Below are 14374 nucleotides of genomic sequence, written 5' to 3'. Positions count from 1 at the left end.
AAACCTCTGTGACAGTGAATTCTACAGATTCACCACCCTCTCGATGAAGAAGGTCCTCCTTATCTCTGTTCACTAGGATCTGATATGCTGTCTTCATTCCACTCTCCCACGCTATCCCTATTCCCAAAAGTAGATCAACTTCCTTCTTGAAATATTGGAAAAGTAGCAGGCAATTTGTAAATAGTTAGATTCCGCAAACATCTGCTAAAGTGAACAGATAATCTGTTGACAGAAGGATTTTTAAAAAAAAAATTACTCATTGATGTTGGTGTCACTGACTGGGCTAGCATTCATTGTCCACCCCTAGTTTGCCTCCAAAGGGATGTTGATGCTAGGGGAATGAGAGACAGTAACAACATTGGATGTCATGGGCAGTGGTTAGATTGTCTCTTATTGGAGATGGTCATTGCCTGGCATTTGTGTGATGTAAATGTTATTTGCCACTGGTAAGCACAAGCCAGGATATTGTCCACATTTTGTTGCATTTGAACACTGATTGCATCAGTATCTTAGTCATGAATGGAGCTGAATCATGTGCAATCTTCAGCAAACAGCTCCACTTGCAACCTTAGGATGGAGGGAAGGTTGATAAAGCAGCTGAAGATGGTTGGGCCTAGGTCACTCCTCTGAGGAACTCCTTTAGCTATGTCCTGGAGCTGAGATGACTGACCTCCAACCACAACCATCAGCTTATGTACCAGGTATGACTGACCAGTGGAGAGTTTGCCCCCGATATCCATTGATTCCAGTTTTGCTCAGGCTCCTTGATGCCACACTCAGTTGAATGCAGCCTCGATGTCAAGGGCTGTCGCTCTCACTTCCCCTCTGGAATTCAGTTTGTTTGACCAAGTTTGAACTGAGGCTGTAATGAGGTCAGGAGCTGATTGGCCCTGGCAGAACCCAAACTGGGCATCACTGAGGAGGTTATTGCTGAGCAGGTGCTGCTTGATAGCACTGTTGATGACACCTTCCAACTGTCCATGAAACTGCAGAGAGTTTGAAGCAATGCAGCAGGGTTGCTGAGAGGCCAGACAATGCCTTGGTTTAGAATTTCATCTGAAAGACACAACCTTTGACAGTGAACTCCCTCAGGACCAGAGTGAAGTGTCTGGTTAGATTTTGTGCTTAGAGGCAGGTTTGGATCTCCAACCATCTGAGCCTGAAAGAGAGATTGTCTTATTCATAGTTAAAAATCACACAACACCAGGTTATAGTCCAACAGGTTTAATTGGAAGCACACTAGCTTTTGGAGCGACGCTCCTTCATTAACCACCTGACGAAGGAGCAGCGCTCCGAAAACTAGTGTGGTTCCAATTAAACCTGTTGGACTATAACCTGGTGTTGCGTGATTTTTAACTTTGTACAATCCCAGTCCAACACCGACTTCTCCAAATCATGTCTTATTCATGTTTCTGTAGCTCATTATTAATATCCTTTTCCATTTTGGGGGATATCGATACATAGACACTGGGCTGGCCAGAATGGCCTGTTCTTGTACTGTCATTAGTGAGCAGTGTGTATTGCAGGTGCCTGAACAAGTCTCGGTTTTGAGAGACATTTGCAGATTAGGTGTTTGGACTCAGCAGCACCTGGACAGTGATCCTGCTATTCAAGTCTTCTTATTAATAGAACTGCAGATGGCAGGAGTGCATGCAGTTTGACCTGCTGACTGCTTTGATTTCTTTTTAAAGAAAGGAAAAACTGGCATTGCCATTGCACTTTCCGCAAAATCAGGGTTTTATGGAGCTAATCAATACATCAGGAAGCAGAACCTCTGAGGTCATGGAAACACAAACTTGAACACACATAATTCCAGAAGATTCCAGAAAGAATCAATTTTACTGGTGTTGGAAATTAGGACAACTTCCTTGCTTTTCTTCAACAGGATGATTTAAACCCTCTCAAATTTTCACTTCAAAATGAATTATGTTTTTCAAATGGCACTGTTTAATCAATACCTTTAATGTTCTGTCATTTATTTATTTACTGTAAACATATTTGTTCAACACTGTGACCCATCATTGCAGCATTGACTGTTTATTTGCTCAGCTATGATCCTTGTACTCACATGATTTTGTGTTCTTACTAACCAATTTTAATCTGACAGCAATGATCCATAGTTTAAAAGCAGCTGAATTTGTATCGAAGATTTGAAAGCTACGAGTTTAGCTCTTCAATTCCTTTTTGTCAAAAATAATGTTACACCTTCCTTTGCCTCTTCTTAACTGGAAACGTATCAGTGAATGATTCTGACTGATAACATAGAATAACATAGAATTTCAGCAATTTAGCTCAATGATCTTTGCTCCTTCAAAAGTCTGCTAATCTTGCTACTGACTGGTCCAGTAATCTGGGTCTTCTGTTAAAGTGTGCTTTCTTTCTGTGTGAGCTGAGCCAGTGAGCAGTAGAATGCTGTTTGACTGCAGGCAATCAAGCCAGGCCAGCCCAGCCCAATGTGCCTGACTCCTATTGCCCATTCATTGTGGTCAATCTCAGCTCAAAAGGTATTGCTATTTCTAAGGTGACCCACAGAATTTGGACAATGTTCTGAGAGATACCGATCCCAAACATCTCGGGACCACACTGGGGCATTCTGGGCACCTAACTCACCCTCTCGAACCCACTCATCTGCTACCTCTTTACCCTTATCCAGGTCACCCCTCTCAGATCTCCATCTCCTTAACTTTATCCTCTCATCTAACTCACCCCTTCACAACCTTCTATGTCCTTTCCCTTTACCTCCTCTTTTTCATTCAATTCACCCCCTCGTAGACCTCCATCTCCTCTCCTTTTACCTCCGCATCCAACTCACCCACTTAAAACCCTCCATCTTCTCTTGTTTACCACATCAATCCATCGTTGAAATTACCCCTCATACCCATACCCCTTATTCCTGCCTAATTAGTTCCCTCCATTTATCTCATACCCAACTCACCTCATTTCTTACCCAATTCCTTCCTCATCTAATTCTTGCCCTCAACTCTTCACCTAACTTACTCCCTCACTCCTCATGCCCTCATCCTCAATCCTCACCCAACTCACACCCACATCCTCTCAACTAGTTTGCTCCCCCATCATGTCAGCCAGTGCATGTCGGCTGCCCTAAACCCAGCTCCCCATCCCACCCCCACACTCAGCTCCCCTCCCCCATCATCACCCTGCACTCCCACACTCAACTCCCCTCCCACCCCTACTTCCAGCACCCCAAACCTATCCCCACCACCAACCCCACTCCCACACAGCTCCTGTCCTCTGCACCAACAGCCAGCCTTCCTCCACCACCCCCACTCAGGGCTCCCCACCTCCCACATCCAGCTCCCCTCCCACACCCCACTCCCAGTTCCCCAACCCCAACATCCAGCTCCCTTCCTCCACCCCACACTCAACACCCCCTCATACCCACAACCACACCCAGTTCCCCTCCCCCACACCCAGCTCCCCATCCCCCATTTCCAAACCCAACACCATCCCCCATCCTCTCGCACAAATCCCCTCCCCAACACTCACACCCAGTTTGCCTCCCCCACATCCAACATATGGAAGATGCAGAATGTAGGGAAATAGATGGTGATATCTTGTAAAATGTCTATGTTACAGAGGAGGAAGTGCTGGATGTCTTGAAATCCATAAAAGTGGATAAATCCCCAGGACCTGATCAGGTGTACCCTAAAACTGTGGGAAGCTAGGGAAGTGATTGCTGGTGAGGTGTCGGAAGAATAGAGGCTGGCTAACGTGGTGCTACTGTTTAAAAAGGGTGGTAAGGGTAAGCCAGGGAACTATAGACCAGTGAGTCTGACGTTGGTGGTGGGCAAGTTGTTGGAGGGAATCCTGAGGGACAGGATGTACATGTATTTGGAAAGGCAAGGACTAATTAGGGATAGTCAACATGGAGCATCAGAGGCTGAGGGGTGACCTTATAGATGTTTAAAAAATTATGAGGGGCATGGATAGGATAAATAGCAAGGTCTTTTCCCTGGGATGGGGCATAAGTTTAGGGTGAGAGGGGAAAGATATAAAAGAGATCTAAGGGGCAACTTATTCATGCAGAGGGTGGTATGTGTATGGAATGAGCTGCCAGAGGAAGTGGAGGAGGCTGGTACAATTGCAACATTTAAAAGGCATTTGGACAGGTATATGAATAGGAAGGATTTGGAGGGATATGGGCCGGGTGCTGGCAGGTGGGACTAGATTGGGATGAGATATCTGGTCGGCATGGACGGGTTGGACCGAACAGTCTGTTTCCATGCTGTACATTTCTATGACTCCCTTTCCCTCCCCAACCACCCCGCCCAGCACCCTTCTCCCCCACACCCAGCTCCCCTCCCCAACACCTGTTTTCCACACACATTTCATGACTGGAGGAACAAACTGAAGCACTCTCACTTTCTTTTACAATTCATACTGAGTGTGAGCAAGTACTAGGATGGGACAATAAAATTGGAGGCTTTACATTTTAGGTGATGATGGAAGGAATATACTGTATACAGTGCCGGGACATACATAAAACTGTGTGGAATATTGAGGGACTGATTGGGCAGTGTAGCTGGCACATCTCTCTGTGTCACAGAAATATTATGGTGCAGAAGGAGACAATGTGGTGCATTGCACCTGCACTGGGTCTTCTAACAAGCATCAATCCCTAGTGTCAGTCTCCTGCTCCTACCCCATAAACAGCAATCCCCACTGGAATGTCTCAATTGAATCTGCCTCCACCACATTTCCAGGCAGTGTATTCTACACCATGTATTGCACATGTCATGGATTTTCAGTACATATTGAGAGTATTATGGAAGGTCACATATCCATGTTCTTATGCTACGGAGCAGGTAACCACTGAGTTGGCATTGATGGTTTTTCCATGTCTCATGTCGTGGGTGAGAATGGCTCATTCCTCTACTCACACCAGAGAGAGTGCCCACTCCCACCCATTAACTCGAAACTGCAAGCACTTGGATCACGCAGAGGAACGTTGCTCCATTGCATGTGCAATGGGCTTTAACCCTCAACATCAGATTTCCAGCATGGTGTTCATGGCCTGGATTGTAATGAATTGACTACATTCTAATAGTGTCATCTGTGACTCAGTGGGTAGGAGTCTTACCTCAGACAACAGAGTGCTGAATACAAATACACTGCAGTAATGCACTGAGGCTTCTTAGGTATCGAGCTGTCCTGTCAGATGGTTATGAAAGATCGCTTGAAATTATTTTGACAGAGTAAGGAAGTTCTCTTTTTGCCAGTTGATTGTTCTTATTACAAACTCTTCTTACAAAAGAAGAGAGATGAACTGAAATAATCAATTTATTTCTACTCCCTCTGTTGCTTGCACTATAATATTCACCATTTCTTTCTTTCTCTCCCTCGCTTTCTTTAGCTCTTTTTCACAGTTTTTCTTACTTCTTCCTCTGCTCTTTCGTCCTTTGGTTAACAGACTCTTGCTTTCCTTTCTGTTCTCCTTGTTGTTCTGGGTCTTTTGTGCTCTATCTGGCTAAAGATGTGAATTACTGTGCTATCCATGGTCCTGATTTCTCTGTATCATCTCAAGTGACATTTAGGTCCTATTGTAATCAGGACGTTTTAGCCTGTAATCAGCATAATTACGAGGAGAAAGTGAGGTCTGCAGATGCTGGAGATCAAAGTTGAAACTTTATTGCTGGAACAGCACAGCAGGTCAGGCAGCATCCAGGGAACAGGAGATTCGACGTTTCGGGCACAGGCCCTTCTTCAGGAAATGAAGAAGGGCCTGTGCCCGAAACGTCGAATCTCCTGTTCCCTGGATGCTGCCTGACCTGCTGTGCTGTTCCAGCAATAAAGTTTCAACATCAGCATAATTACACTGAGCTGTTCAATGCAAAGCCTTGCTAGGCTTGTCAATAAAATTATATCAGAGTCCAATCTCTGCACAAAGAGCCTTCAGGCTATCAACTTCACTTTTCTGTCTGACAACTAAAATTATTTTCAAATGAACAATTCACCGATATCAATTGCTGCATGATTTGGAAATGTTTTACACATTATTCGTGCTGGGTACAATTGGGATCTTGCTGTGCATGTGCATAATCTTTAATGCTACAGGATGAGAGGAGAGAGATTTTAAATAGTTTTGAGGGAAATCTTTTACACAGAGTGTGGTTCACGTGTGAAATGAACTTCCCGAGCAAGTGGTGGATCCATGTAGTATTACAACTTTTAGGAAAGGTTTGGAGAGATATGGGACAGAAGCAGGCAAGTGGGACTAATTTAGTTTAGGATTATGTTCGGCTTGGACTGAAGCATCTATTTCCATGCTGTATGACTATAACTATAAAGTGGTTAAGAAGGTATATGGATTAATAAAACAAAGAACTGCAGATGCTGGAGATCTGAATCAAACAAGAACTGAAATTCCAGAGAAACTCAACAGGTCTGGCAGCATCTGTGGAGAGAGAAAAACAAAGCTAATATTTAAAGGCCGGTGACCCTTCTTCAGAGCTTCTCTCTGTAGATGTAACCAGACTGCTGAGTTTTCAAGGCATACAACATACTTATCTTTGTCAGTTGTGGTGTAGAATGCAAGAGGTGGAGGTTGTGATGGAGTTGTACAGGACTTTACTTAGGCTACAGCTGGAGTACTGTCAGAAATACGTGATTGCGCTGGAGGGGGTGCACCAGAGTGTTGCCTGGGCGGGAGTGATTCAGTGATGAAGAGACACTAGATAGACTGTGGCTGCTTTCCTTCGAGAAAGCTGAGCGGGGAGCTGATTAAAATCTATAAAGTTACAAGGGACATAGAGTAGATAAGGATAACATTTTCCCCTTAGTAGAGGGGTCAGTTACAGCGGGAGCAATTTTAAAGTAAGGAGCAGGAGGTATAGAGGGATTAAGCAAAACCCAAGGCTTTCTATATGTATGTTAGGAGTAAGTGGATTGCCAGGGAAAGGGGGAGACCTGTTAGAGAGCAAAGGGGCAACCTGTGCATGGTACCAGTGGAATGAGTGAGGTCGTAAATGAATGCTTCTCATGGATTCACAGAGGAGAAAGATGTCATAGCTAGAGATTTCAATTGGGCTGGTGAGATTCTAGAACAATAAGATAAGAGCAAGGGCAAGGTGCTGGCATGAATATGGGGAGTGGCTGATAGAAGACAGAGAGTTGGGATAAAAGAGTCATTTTCAGGATGGCAGCTGGTGACTTGTGGTGTTCTTCAGGGGTTCATGTTGAGACTGCAAGTCTTTGTGCTATACATTAACAATCTGGATGAAGAAACTGAGAGCATTGTTGCTATGTTTGCAGTTGACACAAAGATAGGTGGAAGGCAGGTAGTGCTGAGGAAGCAGGGAGGCTGCAGAGGACTTGGACAGGCTGGGAGAGTGGGCAAAGAAGTCGCAGATGGCATACAACGTGCGAGAGTGTCGGAAGAATAGAGGCACACACTACATTCCAAATGGGGAAAGGCCCGGGAAATCTGAAGCTCCAAAAGGACTTGGGAATCTGAGTTCAGGATTCTTTTAAAGTTAACATGCAGGTTCAGTTGGCAGTTAGGACGACAAATGCAATATTAGCATTAATTTCAAGGAGGCCAGAATACAAGAGCAAAGATGTACTGCTGAGGCTGTGTACGGTTCTGGTCAAGCTGTACTTGGAATATTGTGAGCAGTTTTGGGCCCCGTATCTAAGGAAGGATGTGCTGGTGTCGCAGAAGATCCAGAGGAGATTCAGAAGAGTGACCCCGGGGATCATTTCATATGAGGAATGGTTAAGGACTCTGGGTGTGGACTTGATGGAGTTTAGAAGGTTGCGGGGAGATCTGATTGAAACTTAGAATACTGAGAGGCCTGGATAGAGTGGACATGGAGGAGATGTTTCCAGTGGTAGGAGAGACTAGGATCCGAAGGAGAGGATGTCCTTTGAACTGAGATGAGCAAGAATTATTTAGTCGGAGGTTGGTGAATCTGCTGGAGAGGACTGTGGAGGCCAGATTATTGACTGTATTTAAGACAGAGATAGGTTCTTGACTGGTAAGAGGATCAGGGAGCAGGCAGGAGAATGGGGTTGAGAAACATATCAGCCATGATCAAAAGGTGAAGCAGACTCAATGGACCAATTAGCCTAATTCTGCTTTTACGTCTTTTGATCTTTTTATCCTAAAATCCAGTACTACTTCTCTCTTCACTGACTATCATTTCCTCTGTGTGACAAGACCTGATCAATTCAAATCATTAAAATGTGGATCCTTGTGTTCCCTTGGCTCTGTCTTTAATGCCGTATCCAGCTATTAGAATTTATTTTTCATAAACGAATTGGCATAATTACTGTGAGTCACTTGGAAACAGAAAATGCTGAACAATAATGACTGACATTTCATGAGCCATTTTTATTATTGGGAATTTTTATATAGTAAGTGGAATGTAAATGAATGTTGATAAATATTTTGGAATCCAACAGCTCTGAGTCAAGGAAGGTTGCCACATATTACAATTATATGACTCTTTGCAGTGTGTGCGTTTTGTTTCAAACCAACAGTATAGTGCCTCAGATACATAAAAACTGAAATAAAATAATGTTCTGGTGATCAGAGAGTCCAGAACCGGTGATGGGGTGGGGGTCACAGGATAAGGATACAGGGTAGGCCACTTAGGACTGAGATGAGGAGGAATGTTTTCACGCAGAGACTGGGGGAGCCTGTGGAATTCTCTGCCACAGAAAGTAGTTGAGGCCGAAACATTGAATATTTTCAAGAAGGAGTCAGATATAGGTTTTAGGGCTAAATGATTCACAGGATATGAGGTATAAGCAGGAACAGGGGACTGAGTTGGATAATCAGCCATGATCATATTGAATTGTGGAGCAGGCTTGAAGGACTGGATGGCCTCCTCCTGTCCCCATTTTTGATATTTCTTAAAGAGTATCATTCATTCAATTTACTTTTTGCCATCCTAGGAACCAGTGATATTGGGTCTGTGGGTGGATGAGAGCAACTAATCTCTATCAATGATTCCATAATAAACTGACAAGGAAGGTGAGGGGAATATGACATAGCCTACAGTGACCATTCCCTACAGGATGCCCTGGTCCACTCCTTCTTCACTCCCAATACCTCACCACAGCTCCACAGTACCTTCCCCTGCAACCACCGAAGGTGTAACACCTGCCCATATCCCTGCTCAGTATCCAAGGGCCCAAACACACCTTCCAGGTGAAGCAGCACTTTACCTGCACTCCCCACAATCTAGTCACTGCATTCGCTGCTTCCAATGTGGTCTCCTCTACACTGAGGAAATGAAGTGCAGACTGGGTGACCGCTTTGCAGAACTCTAACGTTCTGCCTGCAAAAATGACCCTGAGCTTCCAGTTGCCTGCCACTTTACCACCCCACCCTGTTCCCTGGCCAATATCTCTGTCTCAGGCTTGCTGCAGTGCTCCAGTGAAGCTCAGCACAAGCTGGAAGAACAAAACCTCATCTTTCAACTTGGTACCTTGCAGCCTTCAGCCATCAACAATGATTTGAACAATTTCAGAACATGAACACACTTGTCACCTTCCCCCTACACCTCTGGGTCCTGTTCTGAGTTGGTGTCAACTCATTTTTGACTATTCACAATTCTCATTTGCACCCATTCAGCATTTACCTCCCTCGCAGCCTATCATGCCCTGTTCTTCACTGTCTTTCTGGGTCACGTCTCCATGTTCTCTATTCACTCTTTCCCCAACACCATCCTCCATCATCAACATAAATACCATAATTTCCCAACTGCTTTCAGTTCTGACAAAGGGTTAACTGTGTTTCCATCTCTTCAGATGCTACCAGACTTGCTGAGTTTCTCCAGTACTTAGCTAGTGTTTCAGATTTCCAGCATCTGCAGTTCTTTCGTTTGTTACCTCACCTTAGCTCACATTGTTTGCCTGAATTCAAATCAGGGACATGTGACTGTACAGAGCACCTGCAAACAACAGGTACATGGGATCATTGGGAGGATTCAAACTAATCACCACTGAGCTCACCCTCTGCCAATATGTGGCCGTTCCTTCAGTGTGACTGGAGCTAAATCCTGGAGCTCCTCATAACCTCTAGTAGTCAGACTAGGAATGAGAATGGATTTTCCTTATTATTCTCCTTATACCAAGAACCCTAGGGTAATGCTGGAAATAGTATTGAATCAGTTACATTCGGAATTTAAAATTTCCATCACACACTAGTGCTTTGAGATACATTCAAGGTGTCATAGCAGACATGACAGCACTTTGTCAGGATGGCAGAGGCCTTGTTCATGGGCCCAAAGGCTGGCGACAGGAGGGTGGGCGTAACTGTTTGTGAGAGCCCAGTTTCATTATTTGGCTGAGCAGGGATAAGCCCATTATCTTTGATGGTCCCATTCTTTCAATGAGGGTGAGATGCTTGACGCTCCAGAACTGCTAGCCCGTCAGTGGACTGGGAACTGAGTGGTCTCTGCATTCCCACTGATTGAATCATTTCTTGTGGGAAATTCCTGACCAGGGCATTTTCCATTCCGTTTGCGATTTCCACCTCAGGATTCATTCTGGGAAGGTCAGCTTGGGAAGCAGGATGTGAAGCACATAATCCTGCAGAAAAAGGACTCTGGCACAATGTGACCAATTAGTTGCTTTATTTTTGTGCTTTAAGCCAGTAAAGCTGCCTGCACATTAAGAAACAAGACTGAGTTATCTCTGGGCTGTGAGACTCTGCACATAAGGCTGTTGGCTCCTTAGTAAAGTAAAGTTCATCAACTCCTAATGTACTGTAACGCTCATAGGATCATTGAGTCATAGAGCATGGAAACAGACCCTTCGGTCTAATCAGTCTATGCTGAACATAACCCCAAACTAAACTAGTTCCACCTGCCTGCTCCTGGCCCATATTCCTCCAAACCTTTCTTATCCAAGTATCTATCCAAATGTCTTTTAAATGTTGTAATTATACTCACATCCACCACTTCCTCAGGAAGTTCATTTCACATGTGAACCACCCTGTGTGAAAATAAATTACCTCATGTCTTTTTAAAATCTCTCTCCTCTCACCTTAAAAAATGTGCCCCCTAGTTTAGAAATCTCCCATCTGAGGGAAAACACAACAACCCATTAACGCTATCTATAACTCTCATTATTTTATAAACTTGGATCAGGCCACCTCTCAACCTCCTTTGCTCCAGTTTAAAAAAAAAGTCCCAGCTTTTCTTTATAGTTCAAGTCTTCCAAACCTGGCAACGTCCTGGTAAATCTCCAGCTCGATCATATCCTTCCTACAACAGGACAACCAGAACTGGACACAGTGTTCCAGAAGAGGCTTCACCGATGTCCTGTACAATCTCAACATGACTTCCCAATACTCAAAGGACTGAGCAATGAAGGCAAATGTGCTAAATGCCCTTTTAACCACCTTGTCTGTATGTGAAGCTAACTTTAAAGAATTATGTACTTGCACCCCTCAGTCCCTCTGTTCTACAACACTATCCAAGACCCTACCATTAATTGTATAAGCCCTACCCTTGTTTATTTTACCAAAATGCAATATCTTGCATTTATCTGGATTGAACTCCATCTGCCATTTTTCAGTCCATTGACTCATTTGATCAGGACGCCTTTGTAATCTTAGAGAATCTTCTGCACTGTCTACAATGTCACCAATTTTGGTGTCGTCCACAAACTTACTAACCATGCCTTCTATATTCTCATCCAAATCATTTATATAAATTACTAACAAAAGCAGATTAGAACTGATCCCTGTGGAACACCATTGGTGACAGTTCTGTAGTCTGAAAAGCAACCTTCTACCACCACTGTCTGTCTCCTGCTGTGAAGCCAATTATGTATCCAATTGGCAAGCTCCCCCTGAATCCCACGTGGCCTAACTTGATTAATTAGTCTACCATGTGGATCGTTGTCAAAGCCTTTACTAAAATCCAAATAAACAACATCTACTGCTCTGCTATCGTCAACCTTTTTGGTAACTTCCTCAAAGAAACTCAATCAAGTTTGTGAGACATGAATTTTCTTGCACAAAACCATGCTGACTATCCTTCATCAATTTTTGCTTCTCAATGTCCATAAAACCCATCTTTTATAATCACCTCCAATAATTTAGCCACAACCAAAGTTCCCCGCTTTCTCCTTACACCTTTTCTTAAACAAACGTACAACATTAGCCACCTTCCAGTCATCAGGCACCTCACCCCTAGTTATAGATGATGCAGATATTTCTGTAAGAGGTCTCATAATTTCCTCCCTTACTTCCCTCATGTTCTGGGGTACCTCTGACGAAGCTGCTCCTTTAGTAAAGTTATGTTGTCTTTGGTTTGTTTCCCAGAGGTGTCATAAAAGCAGCAATTCTGAAAAAGTCTACATTTGAAGGGTTTTAAGACCAATTTGATTATGGCTAACAGGTACTGCCTCAGGCAAAAGGCTTTTAAGTTTCAAAAAAGAAACACTTGCACAATGAAAGGGGAGTGGCCAGTTCTCCCAGCTCAACTTTTCTCTGGTTTAGTTTGGTCTGGCTGTTCACTGAAAGCAGGCAGTCAGTTGTGAAGCTGCTGGACCCGAAAGAAGCAGGACCATGCTGACCCTCCCTGTCTCTGACTTCTCTCCTGTCAGACCCTGGGTTTGATTTTACCTTTTGTGCCAAGGAGTGTTTATCGGATTGTTGCAAGTATTTGGAACAGCATCATTAAATCTGTTGGGTTTTTGAATAGGTTAAGTTATTCAGTATTCTGTTCTCTTGTGTGTTTCAATCTTGTAAATAAATTCTGCTTTGTTTAAAACCAAGTGATTGGGCGAGCTGCATCCCTCCTGGAATATCCACGTTCCACCTACTTAAAACACCCGAACCGACTTAGGGTCTGGGCTACTTTCTTGAATTGTTTTGAGGAGGTCTGGCCTGGTTGATAACATACAAAAGATCAGGTCCCAGAGATTTTATACTCTCTAAGATGTCCTGAACCTCCTCGTTCTATAATGTGAACTGTTTTTAAAACTTCAAAGTTTATTTCTCTGCATTCTCTAGACTCCATTTCATTCTCCATAGTAAAAACTGATGCAAAATATTCATTTAATATCTCACCCATCTCTTGGAGTCCTTCATCTTTAAGCTCCTTTATTTATATCTGTATGTAGTCGCTAGGATACCCATCTCTCTAGTTTGGTGTCAAAGACCTTTATCTTTGCAAGGTCATTCTAAACTGAGGTCATCTCACTCACTGATGTTAGAATCATGTGGTCAGGTACATTGTCTTTAACTGACATGGATCTTACTGTATCTTATAGATGGAGATGGCCGTAAACTACGAGGTGCAATCCAACGCAGCACAGAGACAGGACTTGCGGTGGAGATGCCGAGCAGGACTGTACGTCAAGCCAGCCATGAGTCCATTGAAGAAAGCATGAATAGCTATGGCTCTGAAGGGAAGTAAGTGGTGACAGGACTGGGTGTACCCAGCTTGGGTCGAAGGGCTCTGATGTGGCAGGAGTGGGGAATGTGAAGAATTAACAAATGAGGCATTTTGTGTTGCATTCTCATTCCTAAGAAAGTGGGAGGGTTGGAGATTGAAACAGAGATTATTGCAGAAGAGAATTGGATGAAGTGTAAATCAAGCAGGAGATTCCCGTGTTCCTGGAACTCATTTCATTCCCAGTCAGCTCAATATTTGCAAACTCCTCTTTCTCAATGTATTTCTGGAACAGAATGTACAGACCAGATCTAAAGGGAGTCTCTTAGTCTAATTGATAGGCCCATTTCCTAAATCTCCAATATAAAATCTTGTGTAGTAATTATGTTTCACTTTGTCCTTGCTTTAGTTTTTCACTGTTCATCAGTTGACAAACTTCAGCTTCCCACAAAAATCATAAGTTAATGGCCAGGCGATTTGCTGCTCCAGCAAACTTTCCCCACAATTAGCGAGGGATCATCCAAACTAGCGACTTTTAAAAAATTTGTTTTGGGAAATGGCCATTTCAACAAGGTCAAGATTTATTGCCCATCCCTAGTTGCCCTAGAGAAGGTAGCACTGAGTTGCCTTCTTGAAGCACTGTTTTCGGAACATAGGTACATCCACCCAAAGGGTGTTCCAAGATTTGGAGCCAGTGACATTAAAGGAACAGTGATACATTTCCACAAAAGCATGGTGAGTGGCTTGGAGGGGATCTTGCAGGGGTTGGAGTTCCTGTGCATCTGCTGCCCTTGTTGTTCTAGATGGAAGTGGTCATGGGTTTGGAACATACTGTCTAAGGAGCTTTGATGATTCGTAGAGTCATACAGTGCAGAGGAGGCCCTATACCCATTGAATCTGTACTACCAAAAGTATGCTGTTACCAACAGCAGTCCCACTTTGCAGTCTACAGCCTGGGATGTTCTGATAAAGGTTGTGAAGGCTTCCCGCCTCAACTG

General features: G+C 43.8%; 1 protein-coding gene across 1 annotated transcript in view; it reads left to right on the top strand.

Moving 5' to 3' along the window:
* The window catches only part of rims4 (regulating synaptic membrane exocytosis 4), a 131824-nt gene that overhangs the window by 44889 nt on the left and 72561 nt on the right, over window positions 1–14374 (top strand). Inside the window, exon 2 of the mRNA XM_043709993.2 lies at window positions 13255–13396. Coding sequence (XP_043565928.2) covers window positions 13255–13396 — 142 coding nt within the window. The remainder of the gene's footprint in view (window positions 1–13254; window positions 13397–14374) is intronic.

Source organism: Chiloscyllium plagiosum, unplaced genomic scaffold (genome assembly GCF_037043375.1).
Source record: "Chiloscyllium plagiosum isolate Xiang-an unplaced genomic scaffold, Cpla_swu_hap1 HiC_scaffold_15, whole genome shotgun sequence".
Classification (NCBI taxonomy): domain Eukaryota; kingdom Metazoa; phylum Chordata; class Chondrichthyes; order Orectolobiformes; family Hemiscylliidae; genus Chiloscyllium; species Chiloscyllium plagiosum.
Note: the sequence above shows the minus strand (reverse complement) of the source record. Positions and strands in the feature narration are given on the sequence as shown.